Below are 18,050 nucleotides of genomic sequence, written 5' to 3' on the forward strand. Positions count from 1 at the left end.
CATTCACGCACGCACACACATGCACCCATATTGCAAATTATCTTTATCTTTATACCCAAAAGTGAGTGTTTTGGATGGAGGGAAATTTATTTCATTTATCCTGCAAGCAACACTTTCCTCGCCATGATGAAGGTAGTCGGTGACCAATGTGTCTGGAATCTGGCATCTGCCTCACATCACCCAATTTAAAACCTCCTGGAATAGGTTGGTTAATCGACAATCAGAAAGACTGGACTGGATTCACCATCACAGTTTGGAATTTCATAAAGTGACAGGACTTACTGAAAGACTGAGAATGGGAATTTAAGGGAAATACACATTGTCCATAATAAACTGAGTAAGAAAAGAAGTGGTGTTTCACATTACCTGAAGTTAGTAAATAAAAACAGAAACAATAAACTGGAAAAATGTAAGTGTAAGTGAATTACTAGTTTTTGACATTGTTTATAGGACGTTTTCGGTTTCTACATCATGACAGCACATGATTGTGATTAAGCATGTAAATCTGAATTTAGTTTCAATTAAGGGCTAACAAAGAAGATAAAGAAACAAGGGGGGAACGACAGGATGAGGAATCACAAAATTGAGGTAAATATGCTGTTTGCGTGTATTTTTTATGACATGTTTTCATTGTGTCTTCAAACTAATGGTGAAGATGACTTTTGGGGAGACTGTCACTTAGCAATTTGACTGGTGTGGCATAATGGATTGTGGGGGGGTCAGATATCAAATTGAGATATTATGATATGTATATATGTGGTTTTACTAGCGGGGTGTTGGAATTAAAGAAAACAAATAAGGGGTGGTGCCATTTTTACTGGGATGTTCTATTGTCTACTTCACCTACAACAAATAAAGATAATGGGTGTTTGGGAAATCACAAGCCACTTTACTAATGGCATATCAGAATAGGTATAGATTAAATTGATCCTTTTTTGGCTGAGTGAAAGGGGGGGTGTTCAATGTTTGGGGCTAAATTGTTGTACTTGTACCCCCAACAATACGGTGACAACCCCTGGAGGTCAACTTGTCGGATTGAAAAGTTAAACTTGGAAAGATCCGGCGCACCGGATTCTCAAGAATGAGGCCGATCATTTAATCGAGTGTGGCCACTTAAAGCACCTCCTTTTCAGATAGGCAAATGACGGAGTACCCCATATGTTAAACGTAAGTCGAATGAAGTCTTACGAATTTCGACTGAATATATAAAGATCTATGAACAATTCAGCTTACATAAAGGTTCGGAATGCATTGTGTTTGCGTATGTCTCTGAACTAATGAAAGAAAACTGACTTGACGGAAACGGCACTTTATCGATTTCAGCATTTCATCACGATCAGAGGCTCTGATGGAATACATGTAAACAACAGTTTTTGCTTTTGTTCTTTTGCTTCCAGACTTTTAGACTATGTTTTGCCATTTTGTTCATGGCCAGATCGTCAATTGACCTTGGCTTTTGTATGTGTGTGTGAGATTGTTTACATCCAATCTTGTTAATTGCCTTTTCCTCAATTACAGGATCACTTGGCTTTAACTTGAACCATTAACGACTCTTTGTCCTGGCATGTCCTTGCTTTCCTCCATTGCCAAGTAACCAAAGCTGATGACATGAAAATGGCAAGCGGTGGGTAAGCTTTTGTCCTTCATTTTTACTGTTTAGAATGAATCAGTCAATGTAAGTTCATCTGTGGATTGTCAACCCGGAGTTCATCTATCTTGTGAGCCTATGGCCTATCCCAGAGAGAATCTTTGAAAGGGAAAACTCACACGTTTACCTCTTTAAAATGTATTTATTTTTGCATTCAAAATACATATGTGAATTACTGTATCTTATCAACCACTACCAGTTCATACATTTAAATGATATGCTTGAGCACTTAATTTGATCACCACTGGAGACCTCAACAAGACCTGGACATCCTCTGTTTGTCTTGAAGTTTCTGATTGGTGGGGAATAGACAGCAATTAACAGGCGTAATCATCCAGTAAGTCAGACGTCAATGTATTTTCTATGTTTTTGGATCATCATCATACAAAGTGTTTACTCACAGCACTCATAAAAAAGATTGATGCGTGCATAGTCATTGGCATTCATCTCTGTTGCAATGCCAAAATTTGTTATAGACCTATATTTGGCAACGATGGTTGGTTGGTCATTTTTGGAGGCAGAAAATCTACAATAAATAAATAAATAAATAAATAAATAAATAAATAAATAACAAGTTTTCTTGTCCTCAATTTACATCACCTGAACTCATAAAATGTATAACTAACTGAAAGTCATCTTAAATTTCCCATTGAGGATGACCATTTATGTTTTCCAATATTTTCTAAATAGATTTTCCATAACACCCCGCCGTGAGTCGTCACCTTATCGTGGTGGAGTGGTTTGCTACCCCCGCGACCCGACCCCGGATAAGCGGAAGAAGATGGATGGATTTTCGACAACAGGTAACAATAAATGCACAATATATAGTTCAAACAGCTGTTAGGATTTTGGATGTTTAGTTCAATGCTAGAAAAAACAAGTTGGGCAAAAAGAACAGAAACATTGAGCAGTTGGACATCTGCATTCAAATAGATGAAATTGTTGTATGGTTGGACAGATGTACTCACGCGTTGTAATGCATCACAGAGTCATAATCATACGGGGTAACCAAGTTGTTTGTTGATGCAATCTGAAAGTTTTTTACCGCTCCTGCATAAAAGGAGAAATCCAAACCAAACTAACTGAAAATTATTTCATTAACATTATGTACCAGATTTAGTTGTATATTCTGACTCTCATTAAATGTATTTACTCTATAAAAAATGATGAGGATTAGGGTACATTTGCACACATAATATGGATGCCATTCTGACAAAAAGTACCCATCGTCCATCTTAGCATACACAAGACAAGATGCCAGCCATTTCCATTATGACAAAAAGTACCCATCGCCCATATTACAGTCAACAAGTACCATACACCATAGACAAGGTGCCAGCCATTTCCAAGAAGAAAAAAAAAAGAACCAGTTCTTTAAAAGGCCTCTCGGCAAGCTGACCTGGTTTGATGTTTTCAAAATTAATGGAAACGTAGTCATCTCTGTCAGAACGGACCTGCTCATGGTGGAATCCAAGTGCATGGAGGACCTCGTGTTGCACAATGTTTTTGTACACGCAACGGTCTCTCTGCAAGTCGATTATCTGTATGCCACCGATATGACCAAGCTGTGACCCACATCTGGCACACAAACACAAAATCTATTGATGTCATGAGCTCACTGATTGCTGACTTTTAGCCAATTGGAAAGGAAGAGAGATGTACAGAATTTTCCCGAATTGTTGCCACACTTAATTTTACGACACTGAAGTGAAATGTTTTATGGTGCTGCGTGCAAGCAACTGACTCACATAGACAAAAAAGTAATTTCACACTGGAAAAAAAACATAACGTCTAAATAAAAGTCTATCAACTCAAAGATGGAGGTGCTTTTTTATGCACATAAGCTGAATCAATGGGAAAAACAAATGTGAGTTTTAGTAACTGTATTTCTTACATATTCTCTGATACGAAGGATAGATAGTCTCTATCCCTTTCAGTCTTCCTGACAAAGTGAATGCATGTCGTGCACCCTCCGAAACTAATGTCTCTTAGGGCATTTTCTATAGTTGTCTTTTGTTGTTCGGCTGCAGACACACAGAACATTTAACTGTTAACTTTGATTGATCAAAGTTACACTTACAGTACGTAACGATACCATGACTTACTAAAATTTCCGGAGATTTCATAGGGAATTATGACTCGCTTTCCAGTTTTGGGCCATTTACAGGCAAGGATGTGGCAGGGGGTAGCATCGCTCAAAAGTCCCTCCTCATCGCTTGTGTGTCCAATAATGTCCCCATATGTCAGGTTTAAGCCTGTAGATTAACAAACAGTGAATATTCAGACAGTGTGATTCGTCATGTGAAGCAGACAGGTTCTTTCGTCAATATTCCCACAACAGGTTGACAATATTCCTGAGATGGACACAGAATTTTGCCAGTCTGTCATTCATCCTTCATCCCCGGACTTGGACAGCCTTCAGTCCTTGTCTGCCCATCCTTATTCCTAATTAATTTGTCCCTCCGTCCATTGTCTGTCCCAAAAAAGTCGTACCTTCACAGGTGGAAAACCCAATTTGATTAAAATGGTGGAGTGCATATACCGGAGTATCTACACACATGGTGGCTGCCAAAAATCTTTACAAAGCTTCAAATTCACTTCTTTTTAATTGCAGCCTCAAAACACCAAACGCTTTAAAATGGCAATGACAATTATAGTACCGTAATTTTCGGACTATAAGTCGCGTTTTTTTAATAGTTTGGGTGGGGGGGGGGGACTTATACTCAGGAGCGACTTATATGTGATTTTTTTTCACAATGTTTCAAAATTCAAAAATCCACGATGTAGTGAAACCGCGATAAACGAACCCCAATGTAGCAAGCGATTACTGTCATTTAAACAGCAAGTGACGTCACCGACACCGCGCGGCGGTTGTTTACATAAAGGACAAAGGATACAATCACGGGATGACGAAGATGACGAAAGGCCCCACGTTTGAAGGATTTAATAATATGGAGTGACACAAGGTTTGAAAAACTTATTTATGTTATAGTTATTTGTGTCGCAACTTGTATATGTTTTTATCGTTACAGTTCAGTAGTTGCAGGCTCGTTGAACTCTTGTTTTGTTAAATAAAGAGCCGTTTATCAAACCCACGTCTTTCCTGGTACTTTGTTAACGCTACAATATAGTTATATACTAGATCTATGCAGCGCACGAGCAGCTTTGTTGACATGAAGGACGAGGAATTTGATCGATAGATTTAATGATTTGGAGTGACACAGATGGTTTGATAATATTGTTGTTATATAATAGTTATTTGAAATATAGTTTATATATCGTTATATGGGTCTATGGAATAATTAGAAATGCAACTTATAAAGGGTCCAACGTCAGCATATGTGGCGCATACGCGGCATTGTTTACATAAAGGACGATCGATGGATTTAATGAATTGGAGTGACACAGATGGTTTGATAAAGGTGTTATTTATGTAATACATACTTGAATAACTGAATGTTACGTCAGGCCCGTTCTCAGCTCCTCGTTTGTGTATATGTCACGTTAGCATACCGTATCGTTTAGCCTGTTGTTGCTGCTTCATGTCTGTTCTTGGTGTTGGATTTTGACAAATAAATGTGCCCCAAAAGTGCCACTTATACTACGGTGCGACTTATATATGGGTTTTTTTCACTTTATTGTGCATTTTATGGCTGGTGCGACTTGTACTCCGGAGCGACTTATAGTCCAAAAATTACAGTATTCCAAATTTTTATTTTTTAAGGTCTATTTAGGGGTGCTGGAGAGGAGGATCCGTCGGGAGGTCGAGCCTCGGATTCAGGAGGAGCAGTGTGGCTTTCGTCCTGGCCGTGGAACAGTGGACCAGCTCTACACCCTCGGCAGGATCCTCGAGAGTACGAGGTGCCGAGCCAACTGATAAGGGCGGTTCGGTCCCTGTATCACCGATGCCAGAGTTTGGTCCGGATTTCCGGCAGTAAGTCGGATTCGTTCCCAGTGAGGGTTGGACTCCGCAAGGCTGCCCTTTGTCACCGATTCTGTTCATAATTTTTATGGACAGAATTTCTAGGCGAGCCGAGGCGTTGAGGGGGTCCGGTTTGGGGACCTCAGCATCGCGTCACTGCTTTTTGCAGATGACGTGGTGCTGTTGGCTTCTTCAGGCCGTGATCTCCAGCTCTCACTGGAGCGGTTCGCAGCCGAGTGTGAAGCGGTCGGGATGAGGGTCAGCACCTCCAAATCCGAGTCCATGGTCCTTGGTCGGAAAAGGGTGGAATGCCCTCTCCGGATCGGGGATGAGATCCTGCCCCAAGTGGAGGAGTTCAAGTATCTTGGGGTCTTGTTCACGAGTGAGGACAGGATGGAGCACGAGATCGACAGGCGGATCGGTGCACCGTCGGCAGTAATGCAGACTCTGTACCGGTCCGTCGTGGTGAAAAGAGAGCTGAGCCAAATGGCAAAGCTCTCGATTTACCGGTCGATCTACGCTCCTACCCTCACCTATGGTTACGAGTTATGGATCGTGACCGAAAGAACAAGATCCAAAATACAAGCGGCCGAAATGAGTTTCCTCCGCAGGGTGTCCGGGCTCTCCCTTAGAGAGAGGGTGAGAAGCTCGGTCATCCGGGAGAGACTCGTAGAGCCGCTGCTCCTCCACTTTGAGAGGAGCCAGATGAGGTGGCTCGGGCATCTCATCAGGATGCCTCCTGGACGCCTCCCCGGGGAGGTGTTCCGGGCATGTCCCACTGGTAGGAGACCCCGGGGACCACCCAGGACGCGCTGGAGAGACTATGTTTCTCGGCTGGCCTGGGAACGCCTTGGGATCCCCCGGGATGAGCTGGATGAAGTGGCTGGGGAGAGGGAGGTCTGGGAGTCCCTCCTAAAGCTGCTGCCCCCGCGACATGTTTATTTGACCCGCTTCCAACCAAACTACTTAAAGAATTATTTCAAATCTTAGGACCGTCCGTTCTAAATATAATTAATCTGTCTATCTCCTCTGGGATAGTGCCTACAGCCTTTAAAACCGCTATCATTAAACCGCTACTTAAGCGACCAAATCTTGACCCGGACTGTCTCGGTAACTATAGGCCAGTTTCAAATCTCCCATTCATAGCAAAACTGCTTGAAAAAGTAGTAGCGCAGCAGCTTGTTGATTACATGGTCGCTAATAATCGATATGAATCTTTTCAGTCTGGGTTTAGAGCTAATCATTCCACTGAGACAGCGCTTGCTAAAGTGACTAATGATCTCCTCTTAGCTATGGATTCAAATACTTCGTCGGTATTGTTACTACTAGATCTTAGTGCTGCCTTTGACACTGTTGACTTCAATATTTTGTTAGAGCGTCTTAAAGGTTGTGTTGGTATTTCGGGGTCAGCACTAGACTGGTTTCGTTCGTATCTATCAGACAGGACGCACCGAGTGGTCCATGGCAATGCGTCCTCTGAGCTCTATGGGGACATAATACGTAAATATAATGTTAGTTTTCAATGTTATGCGGATGACACCCAATTATATATGCCATTATCAATGACAGATCCGCGGGACTGTTGTAATCTTGAGGCATGCCTTGCAGAGATCAAGCAATGGATGTCTCTCAACTTCCTTCGTCTGAACCCAGATAAAACTGAGATGTTGATAATTGGTCCAGCTCGTTATCAACATTTATTTAAGGAAACCGCTATAACTCTAGATAGCCGTACTATCACTCAGAGTGATACTGTAACTAATCTCGGGGTAATATTTGACCAAATGCTCTCCTTTCAACAGCATATTAAAAATATAACCAGAATAGCATTTTTTCACCTTCTTAATATTGCTAAGATTCGCCCAATCCTCTCGACCAGTGATGCCGAACTTATTATACATGCATTTATCACGTCGCGCCTGGACTACTGTAATGCATTATTCTCTGGTCTTCCCAAGTCCAGCATCAAAAGTCTACAGTTAGTGCAAAATGCTGCTGCGAGGCTGCTCTCACGGACAATATAATTTGATCACATTACGCCAATATTAGCCAATTTACATTGGCTCCTGGTCCATTTAAGATGTGACTTCAAAGTTCTTTTGTTAACCTATAAATCATTGCATGGCTTAGCGCCTTCATATCTCGTCGACTTAGTTGTTCCTTATGTTCCGTCTCGTAACCTTCGTTCGCAAAACGCTAGTTTTTTAGTGACACAGAGGGCCAAGAAAATGTCTGCAGGGGCTAGAGCATTTTCCATTCGGGCTCCAGAGCTCTGGAATGCCCTGCCAATGGATATTAGAACTGCTACCTCAGTAGAAACATTTAAGACACGTTTAAAGACGTATTTCTATGATGTGGCCTTTAACCTCTCCCTGACCCCACTCCCCCACCCCTCCCCGGCTGGGGAGGTGGTTAGGTGTCACCCATGCTGACGATGGCTATCTAGATTCTCGTGGACCAATTCACCATGAGGGAACTGCAGTGGAATACCCTCCTGGAGGACACTGCCAGGACAATCGAAGGCACCTCCGACAGCTCTTGGCTTTGGCCTGGGCATCCACTTTTTGGTTTCCATATGATGTATTTTATGTGCCCTCTTTGCATCCATTGCAGCCTGGTGATCCTGAAAGGGGGATCCTTCCATCTGTGGTCCCTTCTCAAGGTTTCTCATTTTTCCCCTTGTAGGGGTTTTTTGAGTTTTTCCTTGCCCTTTTGGGAGCCTAAGATCAGGGGATGCTTTGAGAATTATTGTCAATTGATTGTCTATGTGAAGCCCTTTGAGACTGCTTGTGATTTAGGGCTATACAAATAAACTTGACTTGACTTGACTTGACCCGACCCCAGATAAGCGGAAGAAGATGGATGGATGGAAATTTTTATTAAAAATACCTGCAAAAACTTAACTGAATTTGCATATATATGCAACATCACAAGATCACAAGCACTAATTTCACTAATAACTGAGACTCATGTTTCCCCGTTTGCGTCTAATGACAAAGTTTAAGTCATTTATTTGTTGCCTGCGTAACTCAGAAGCTATGTGAACCCATTGGGATGAAATGTGGAACTTCAGTTTGGCCTAGTAATGACTGATTCAAGGTTCAATTCTTTATAGGCCAGCAGTGTTACGATAAAAAAATATATAAGAATAACATTCAAATAAAGTGTCAGCTGAATCCTGCTCAGTACATTTCAGTCTAAAATGAAAACACTGACCTGGTTTTACATTTGCATTTCTCTTTTCAATTTTTGCAGAAACGGATTCTTCTGGAAAAAATAAGAATAAATACAATTACAAAGACGCACTAGAACATGTGTTCACATTGATTAGGATTGACAAATTACATGGGTTTTTACACACCCATTTTCTTTTTGCCATTTCTATGTATTGCGACCTGGAAAAAACAGTAACAAAACACATTTTTAAATCACATTTTTAAGTGTCGATTTTATAATAGTGCACATGTGAAAAGACTTATCATTTCACATACATTGATCATTTTTTTTGTAGAAGACCCAAAAAAGAAACTCTGAAGCAAATAAGACGTTTGTGTAAATTTTCATTAAAAAATACAGTAGGAGAAAAGTCCTACAGAAGCAAAAATAGCATTAAAATCTTCAGAAAGCACTTTGCAAATTCTGAAAACTTGTTTCATTACATTACAGACTTTTTGGCATTAACATTTCGAAAACGTTTTTTTTTGTATAAAAATTACCATATCACTGATTACGGGATTGTAAACCTAATCTTACCGGAGAAACGGCTGCAACAGACAGAAGGAGAACAGTGATGACAATTGGCGTCATGGTGTCGCTGTTTTCTAAAAATGAAGATAAATAACTACAGAAAATATACAGATGTTAAAATCTCAGTGCGCATCCATGTGTGTTTATTAGAGAGATGGAGAGACAGAGAGACAGACAGAGAAATAGACAGAGTGAGAGAGAGAGATTGAAGGAAAAACAGGTAAAAATAGAGCAAGTCTGTCTTACCGGTGTTTTCAGGTATGCCCGTGGTACCTGGTGTTTGTCCTTTATAAGTTGGAAATAGGGTGTGTCTTTTACTTATTCCAGCATTCTAGATGCCAAATCAAGTGGTAATACGGAAGTTTCCATGATTTATTGTACGACATTATGCAACTTGCGTTTTGTGCTTCACACAAGTTCTTGTAAGGGTGTCAAAGACATTTTTGTCATGTGCCGCATCGTGGACTTTGGAAAATGCATGGTGGTATACAACTACAATATATTCCACCAAGCAAGAAGTGTAATTATGATAGATGATAAATACTAGATATTGGATCATTCAAACATTTGAATTCAGCCTCAAGTTGCATAATGTCGTACAATAAATCATGGAAACTTCCATAATAGGACTTGATTTGGCATGTAGAATGCTGGAATAAGTAAAAGACACACCCTATGTACAACTTATAAAGGACAAATACCAGGTACCACGGACATACCTGAAAACACTGGTAAAACAGACTTGCACTACTTTTACTCGTCTCTCTCTCTCTCTCTCTCTCTCTCTCTCTCTCTCTCTCTCTCTCTCTCTCTCTCTCTCTCTCTCTCTCTCTCTCTCTCTCTCTCACTCTCCCTTTCTGTCTGTCTGATGTCTTTTTTTATTTATTTACCTGAAAATACCGGTAAGACAGAATTGTTCTACTTTTACTTGCTTTGTTTATCTTTCAATTCATCTCTCTGTCTCTCTCTGTTTCTCTCTCTCACACAAACCCATCACTATGATTTTAACTTTTTAATGTCTTTTTTTTTTTTTTTTCATTTTTAGAAAACCGCAACACCATGACGCCAATTGTCATCACTGTTCTCCTTCTGTCTGTTGCAGCCGTTTCTCCGGTAAGATCAGGTTTACAATCCCGTAATCAGTGATATGGTAGTTTTTATACAAAAAAATAACTTTTTCAAACTTTTAATGCCAAAACGTCTGTAATGTAATGAGATAAGGTTTCAGAATTTGCAAAGTGCTTTCTGAAGATTTTAATGCCATTTTTACTTCTGTAGGACTTTTCTCCTACTGTATTTCCAAAGCCAATTTACACAAATGTTTAGTCATAGTCTCTTCAGAGTTTCTTTTTTAGGTCTTTTACAAACAAAAAAAACGACCAATATATGTGAGAAATGATTCGTCTTTTCATATGTGCACTATTGTAAAATGTGATTTAAAAATGTGTTTTGTTACCGTTTTTTTCCAGGTCTCGATGAAGAGAAATGGCAAAAAGAAAATGGGTGTGTGAAAACCTATCGAACTGGTCATTCGGGCTATTTAGTTCTCAATGTGAACAATATGAAAATATTCTAGTGCTTCTTTGAGATTGTGTTTGTTCTTATTTTTTCCCAGAAGAGTCAGTTTCTGCAAAAACTGAAGAGATAAATGCAAATGTCAAACCAGGTCAGTGTTTTCATTTTGGACTGAAATGTACTGAGCAGGATTCAGCTGACACTTTATTTGAATGTTATTCTTATATATTTTTTTATCGTAACACCGCTGGCCTATAAAGAATTGAACCTTGAATCATTCATTACTTGGTCAAACTGAAGTTCCACATTTCATCCCAATGTGTTCACATAGCTTCTGAGTTAAGCAGACGACACATAAATGACTTAAATTTTGTCATTAGACGCAAACGGTAAACATAAGTCTCAGTTGTTAGTGAAATTTGTGCTTGTGATGTTGCATATATATGCTAATTTACTTCAATTTTTCCAGATATCTTTAATGAAAATTTGGAATACTACAATTGAAACACATCAATCCCACAGTATTTAGGAATGCACATGGTAGTTACCTTTAATTTGTTTTATGATTATGAGGGTGGCTTTTGAAAAACATTAATATTGTAACAAATGGACAGATAGACATTTTGCGGTTGAAGGATGAGGAATGAGAAAGTCAAAAAAAGAGGGACTGAGCACTCATAGTTGTGTTTTGTTCCACCCAAGAACTCATCCTTTTTCGGGGTCTAGTAAGCCATTTTAAAGCGTTTTGATGTTTTGAGGCTGCAATTAAAACGAAGTGAATTTGAGGCTTTGTAAAGATTTTTGGCAGCCACCATATGATGTAGATACTCCGGTATATGCACTCCACCATTTTAATCAAATTGGGTTTTCCACCTGTGAAGGTAGGACTTTTTTGGGACCGACGATGGATGGAGGGACGAATGAATTAGGAATAAGGATGGACAGACAAGGACTGAAGGCTGTCCAAGTCCGGGGATGAAGGATGGATGACAGACTGGCAAAATTCTGTGTCCATCTCAGGAATATTGTCAACCTGTTGTGGGAATACTGACGAAAGAAACTGTCTGTTCCACATGACAAATTACTCTGCTGTTTTTTATTCTACAGGCAACCTGATCTACAACCTGACATATGGGGACATTATGGTACACGAGGGAACTTTGAGGAATGCTGCCACCTGCACAGGCATTGGCTGTAAATGGCCAAAAACTGGAAAGCGAGTCATAATTCCCTATGAAATCTCCAGAGCTTTTAGTAAGTCATGGTATCGTTACCTACTATAAGTGTAACTTTAATCAATCAAACTTGGCAGTTCAATTTTCTTTTTGCAGACAAACGTCAAAGGAGAATTATAGAAAATGCCCTAAGAGACATTAGTTTCGGAGGGCGCACGACATGCATTCGCTTTGTCAGGAAGACTAAAAGGGATAGACACTATCTATCCTTCGAATCATACAGATGGTAAGAAATACACTTCCTAAAACTCACATTTATTTTCCCATTGATTCAGCTGGTGTGCATAAAAAAGCACCTCCTTCCTTAAGTTGACAGACTTTAGTCCTGTTATGGTTGTTTTCCAGTGTGAAATCATTTCTTGTTTTTGAGTCAGTTGCTTGCGCACAGTGTCACAAAACATTTCACTTTAGTGTTCTAAAATCAAGTGTGGCAACAATTTGGATGAATTCTCTTTTCCGTTCCAATTAGTTAAAAGTCAGCAATCAGTGAGCTCATGACATCAATAGATTTTGTGTGTTTGTGTGCCAGGTGTGGGTCAAACGTTGGTCGAATTGGTGGCAGACAGCTGATCTCCTTGCAGAGAAATGGTTGTGTAATCAAAAACATTGTGCAACACGAGGTCCTCCATGCACTTGGATTCCACCATGAGCAGGTCCGCTCTGACAGAGATGACTACGTTTTCATTGATTATGCAAACATCGAACCAGGTCAGTTTGCCGAGAGACATTTTACAAAACTGGTTCATTTTATTCTTCTTCTTGGAAATGGCTGGCAGCTCGGCTGGTGTATGCTACTTGTTTTTGACTATAAGATTTTTGTCAGAATGGCATTCATATTATCATGTGTGTAAATGTCCTATTGTCCTCATCATTTTGATTGCGCAAATAAATGTCATGATACTCTGAATATACAACTAAAACTGTTACATAATTTTACTGAAAGAAATCTGAACAAATTTTGGCTTTCTCTCTGTATGCAGGAAAGGAACAAAACTTTGAGATTACACCAACAAACAACTTGGGTACCCCGTATGATTATGACTCTGTGATGCATTACGACGCGTGAGTACATCTGTCCAACCATAAAACAATGTGATCTATTTGAATGCAGATGTCCAACTGCTCAATGTTTCTGTTCTTTTTGCCCAACTGGTTGTTTTCTGACATGGAACTAAACATCCAAATTCCCAATAGCTGTTTGAACCATATATTATGCGTATATTGTTACCTGTTGTGGAAATGTAGAGAACATTTGAAAACATAAATGGTCATCCTCCATGGAAAATATAAGTTCTGCATTTTATGAGTTCAGGTGATGTAAATTGAGGACGAGAAAACATGTTTACATGTTATTTATTTATTTATTTATTTATTTATTTATTTATTGTAGATTTTCCTTCTCTAAAAATGGTAAACCAACCATCATTGCCAGATATAGGTTTACAAATAATTTTGGCACTGCAACAGAGATGAGTGACATTGACTATGTACGCATCAATCGTCTTTATCAGTGCTGTGAGTAAACACTTTGTATGATGATGATCCAAAAACATAGAAAATACATTGTCGTCTGACTTACTGGATGATTACGCCTGTTAATTGATGTCTATTCCCCCCCACCAATCAGAAACTTCAAGACAAACAGAGGATGTCCAGGTCTTGTTGAGGTCTCCAGTGGTGATCAAATTAAGTGCTCAAGCATATCATTTAAATGTATGAACTGGTAGTGGTTGATAAGATACAGTAATTCACTTATGTATAACCAATCCAAAAATAAATACATTTTAAAGAAGTAAATGTGTGAGTTTTCCCTTTAAAAGATTCTCTCTAGGATAGGCCATAGGCCAGGGGTCGGGAACTCAAAATGTTCAAAGAGCCATATTGGCACAAATAAAATAAAAACCATACCTGTTTGGAGCCGCAGAAATCTAAAAGCCTTTTATAAGGCAACATGGACTGTCAATACATAAGCTGTATTCTTACTAATAAAATAATAAATAATAGTGGTATCAATTCGATCATTTCTTCTTGCGGCCTATTAGAGTTCACGTACCTGCATAGCAGTTTGATATCGGAATTGATGTCCTGGTGATCGGTGATATTGTTTGTGCGGAGAGGCATTTCTTTAGTTTTCTGAATGATTTTGGTTTTATTTTTGAAGACCGCAAATAGACACTCTGATATTTTCATGAATGAATCCCTTCATGTACTCTCCATCGGTGAATGGTTTTCCGCGCTTTATTAGTATCTCCCGGGCTGCAACAAAACTTGCAGCAGTAGTAAAGTTTGGAGATGCAATCCATGCAATTTCTTCACCAGCACTGCAATTGCACGTTTCCTCTCAGTTGCAACTTGGTGATCGGCAGCAAATTTAGCATGCTTTATCTGAAAATGTCGCTCCAAATTCCTCTTCTTGTTATTTGACAACTTCTCATTGCAAATCAAACATGCAGGCAATGCTTCAGCATTGGCAATGAAAGCAAATAGTTCAGTCCATTCTGTCTTAAAGCCTCTGTTCTCATCAGCAATCTTTCTCTTTTTTGCCTTTTGAATCCATGGCCAATCACTCACACACCTGTTTGTTTACAACTCGCATGTGCTGTGTTGTAGACCATGACGCAATTTTGCTGTATTTGACGCATTCTTAAATTCAGTATTTTTAATATATTTACAACTACATATATTTTTACAGCATGAGAATGGTTGTGTCATGATTACCATATAAAAACCATATATAAAAAAAAAAAACCAAACAAACATATTTTTCCATTTTCACGCATTTTTGCAAAAATTTCAGGGAGCTGCTAGGGGCGTGCTAAAGAGACGCATGCGGCTCTGGATGGAGCCGCGGGTTGCCGACCCCTGCACTAGTCAAACCCGTGATGATACTTGCGTTTTGCATCTTGTTTGAGTGTCGGCAGTGATTTTCCTAATGTATTGAGAACACATGCAGAGTTTTCTTGGAGAAAGCGCTCTGCTTTACATTTGTCGACTGAACTAACCTTGAGCAGTTGCTCTGCACCATTGTGTGAGCTAAGAAACTTATAAAAAAAGCAAACATGTTCCTCAGAATTGCTGTTTTTTTGGGGGTTGCTGCTGTTTATTTATCTGAAACAACTGAGCTCTGTCAACCTGATGGAAGACCCTCACTGTGTGAAAATGTGTTAAAAAATGCTTGTTATGAGATTTACAGCGAGTCGAAATCCTGGATGCAAGCAAGGAACAGCTGTGCACAGCGAGGAGGAGTCTTAGTGATGGATTTTAATGATGCTGTCAAAATGTTTCTGAGCAACATCACCCAACAGAGAAGCACCAGTAACCTCAGCTGGTGGCTGGGGAAGCAAGTTTGCGAGGACAACCTGGATGCCTTGTTGGGTGAGAGTATTAGATTTTTGTTCTTTTGTAGGTCATTGACATTTTGACCATATTTCAACAAGAATTTTCACTCTGTTTCTCCTTTCATTGCCTCCATAAATGTGCAAAGGCAATCATTGGATGCATTGTTTTAGAAATGCTATGATGGCTAATGTCATTAGTCAATTATCATACACACTACTAGTAGTGAAGTGCACTTTGTTTCCTTTCCTCACAATGTCTTTCGGAATGTTTGGTTATAAGTGAAAGGCAGACATTGTCTTTAACTCGCCCCTTGCTCCCCTTTCATTTTTAAAAGGGAAGTCAATCTCCAAATTTTCTCTGTAAAAGTATGTTCAGTGCATCCCAAAGATTCAAAACAGTGTTCCGAATAATGATTCATTTGTGGAATAAGAGTTAAGCAACAAAATTCACTAGTTTTTATCCATCTCAGGGGACGGCCATTTTGCCACTTGCTGTTGACTAAAAATGACATCACAGTTGCCAGGTATTAGGTCAAACCAATCAGCTTCAGGAAACAAGCGAGCCGTGTTTGTTGTGACCTAAGACCTGGCAACTATAATGTCATTTCCAATTGACAGCCAGCAGCAAAATGAGCATCCCCTGAGATTTATAAAAAAATTGGGGATTTTTGCTGTTTAACTCATATTCCACAAACACAATATTAATAATTAGATTGCCATGTTTAGACTATTGGGGGCACATACACCACATGACTCTAAATTAAATATTGGGATTGAGTTCCCTTTTAAGGCAACGTCTGCAAATACAGTTGGGGAAAAAAAATTGCACAACATGTAAGAGTGCAAAAACTTTTCTTTTTTTTTTTAATGATCTAGTTCAGGGGTCGGCAACCTAAAATGTTCAAAGAGCCATATTGGCCCCAAAAAAAAAACCATACCTGTCTGCAGCCGCAAAAATCAAAAGCCATTTATAAGGCAACATAGACTGTCAATACATAAGCTGTATGCTTACTATTAAAATAACTAAGTAGGCTACAAATACAAAATAAACATTCATGATTAAATGTTTACTTTCCCTGCAGCGCATCCTGGAGAGAATTACGCACCACGTGACTACTGATGAACGATAGGCCTCTTGCTGCTTCAAGTTTAGCCGAATTTCCATTACAATATTGATGTGTTGTTTTGTCGCGGCCCATTGAAGCTCACGTACCTGCATAGAAGAGCTGTCTGTTCGATATCGGTCACGTCACACGACTCATCACAGGCCATTGAGAAAGCTGGAGCTGAATTAATGTCCTTGATTTGCTTATCGGTGATATTTTTTTTGCCATTTTAATTAATAATCTTTCCTTAACTGTTTTTGCAGAGAGAGGCATGGCTTTAATTTTCTGGATAATCTCGGTTTTGTTTTTGAAGTCCTAAAATAGGCACTCTGATATTTTAATAAATTAATCCTTCATGTATACTCGCCATCGGTGAATGGTTTTCCGCGCTTTATTATCTCTCGGGCTGCAAAAAAAAAAAAAAAATTGCAGCAGTAGTAGAGTTTAGAGATGAAATTCACTTCTTGAAAAAAAATTTCGGTCCTAGAACTTCTCCATCAGCACAGCAATTGCACGTTCCCTCTCAGTTCCAACTTGGTGATTGGCAGCAAATTTAGCATGCTTTATCTAAAAATATCGCTCCAAATTGCTCTTCTTGTTATTTAACAACTTCTCATTGCAAATCAAACATGCAGGCAATCCTTCAGCATTGGCAATGAAAGCAAATAGTTCAGTCCATTTTTTCTTAAACCCTCTGGTTTCATCAGCAATTTTCTCTTTTTGCCTTTTGAAACCATGGCCCATCACTAACACGCCTGATTGTTTACAACTCGCCTGTGTTGTGTCGCAAGCTGTGACGCAATTTTCTATTTGACGCCATTCTGAAATTCTGTATTTTTACTATATTTACAATTACATACATTTTTACAGCATAAAAAATTTTGTGTCATGATTGCCATCTAAAAACCATATTTCAAAAAAACAGCAAGAAAACATATTTTTCCATTTACACGCATTATTGCAAAAACTTCAAGGAGCCTCTCGAGGCGTGCTAAAGCCGTGCTAAAGTTGGCGACCCCTGATCTAGCTGGAATGAAGCTCTAATTAATGTCATCAGTAACTTATTTCGCTGAAATACCAGTTGCCAGGCATTCAAATGGAAACAATGGAATGTTGGTTCATGACCTTTGCACACAAATGTATTTGTAACTTGCATGTGTGCATCTCTATGAACACATCCTCCTTCAGAAGATTCTGTTGCCTCTGAAGACGCTACCAGCTGCACGTATGTGAAGCTGAATCCTTTCCAACTCTTTGTATCATCTGACTGCAACCACAAACGAAGTTTCTTCTGCACCCGCAGTAGGTGTCACATCGTTAAGCAGCTCTCCTTTTGATTCTACACACATACATCACTTAATTGTGTGAACATCCAGATCCAAACATTTATTGTCTTTTTTTTTTATCTGGAAAGGTTTGCGGTTGCCACAAAACCAACAGGTGAGATAAACATTCTGCTCACAGTAGAAAGTCAGGTCAGAATGTTATTAATGTGCTGCTTTTGTTTAAAATTATAGAAATCATTGGGATCTAAATCAC

At 39.4% G+C, this 18,050-nt stretch overlaps 2 protein-coding genes across 4 annotated transcripts; one reads left to right on the forward strand and one right to left on the reverse strand.

Moving 5' to 3' along the window:
* Nucleotides 1-542: 542 nt before the first annotated feature.
* On the forward strand, nucleotides 543-13,805 carry LOC147058950 (low choriolytic enzyme-like). 3 transcript variants are annotated; one of them, XM_085907764.1, is made up of 11 exons: nucleotides 543-588; nucleotides 1,519-1,628; nucleotides 10,363-10,430; nucleotides 10,787-10,820; nucleotides 10,933-10,983; nucleotides 11,940-12,086; nucleotides 12,164-12,293; nucleotides 12,597-12,775; nucleotides 13,048-13,129; nucleotides 13,458-13,582; nucleotides 13,695-13,805. In XM_085907764.1, coding segments are annotated over exons 3-11 (804 nt in total). In that variant the 5' UTR covers nucleotides 543-588; nucleotides 1,519-1,628; nucleotides 10,363-10,376; the 3' UTR covers nucleotides 13,697-13,805. The 3 variants fall into 3 exon arrangements, with proteins under 3 accessions (XP_085763890.1, XP_085763889.1, XP_085763891.1); XM_085907763.1 differs by lacking the exon at nucleotides 13,695-13,805 and having other exon boundaries at nucleotides 13,458-13,590; XM_085907765.1 differs by lacking the exons at nucleotides 543-588; nucleotides 1,519-1,628; nucleotides 10,363-10,430; nucleotides 10,787-10,820; nucleotides 10,933-10,983 and having other exon boundaries at nucleotides 11,901-12,086.
* Nucleotides 2,042-9,603, reverse strand: LOC147058951 (high choriolytic enzyme 2-like). Its single transcript, XM_085907892.1, has 9 exons — nucleotides 9,564-9,603; nucleotides 9,324-9,391; nucleotides 8,932-8,965; nucleotides 8,787-8,837; nucleotides 3,754-3,903; nucleotides 3,543-3,672; nucleotides 3,048-3,226; nucleotides 2,617-2,698; nucleotides 2,042-2,174 (listed from the first exon to the last, which is right to left on the reverse strand). The coding sequence occupies exons 2-9, from the start codon at nucleotides 9,375-9,377 to the stop codon at nucleotides 2,042-2,044; spliced, it is 813 nt and encodes a 270-aa protein (XP_085764018.1). The 5' UTR covers nucleotides 9,378-9,391; nucleotides 9,564-9,603.
* Nucleotides 13,806-18,050: the final 4,245 nt, after the last annotated feature.

This window comes from Syngnathus leptorhynchus, chromosome 3 (assembly GCF_054491065.1).
Source record: "Syngnathus leptorhynchus isolate UIUO chromosome 3, UIUO_Slep, whole genome shotgun sequence".
NCBI lineage: Eukaryota > Metazoa > Chordata > Actinopteri > Syngnathiformes > Syngnathidae > Syngnathus > Syngnathus leptorhynchus.

Coding starts and splice junctions, on each gene's coding strand:
- LOC147058950 (XM_085907763.1), top strand. CDS start 10,377: ATGACGCCAATTGTCATCACTGTTCTCCTTCTGTCTGTTGCAGCCGTT. Junction 12,294..12,596: donor TCCTTCGAATCATACAGATG/GTAAGAAATACA, acceptor TTTGTGTGCCAG/GTGTGGGTCAAACGTTGGTC. Junction 12,776..13,047: donor TTATGCAAACATCGAACCAG/GTCAGTTTGCCG, acceptor CTCTGTATGCAG/GAAAGGAACAAAACTTTGAG.
- LOC147058951 (XM_085907892.1), bottom strand. CDS start 9,377: ATGACGCCAATTGTCATCACTGTTCTCCTTCTGTCTGTTGCAGCCGTT. Junction 8,966..9,323: donor CTGTTGCAGCCGTTTCTCCG/GTAAGATTAGGT, acceptor TGTTTTTTCCAG/GTCGCAATACATAGAAATGG. Junction 3,673..3,753: donor TGAAATCTCCGGAAATTTTA/GTAAGTCATGGT, acceptor GTGTGTCTGCAG/CCGAACAACAAAAGACAACT.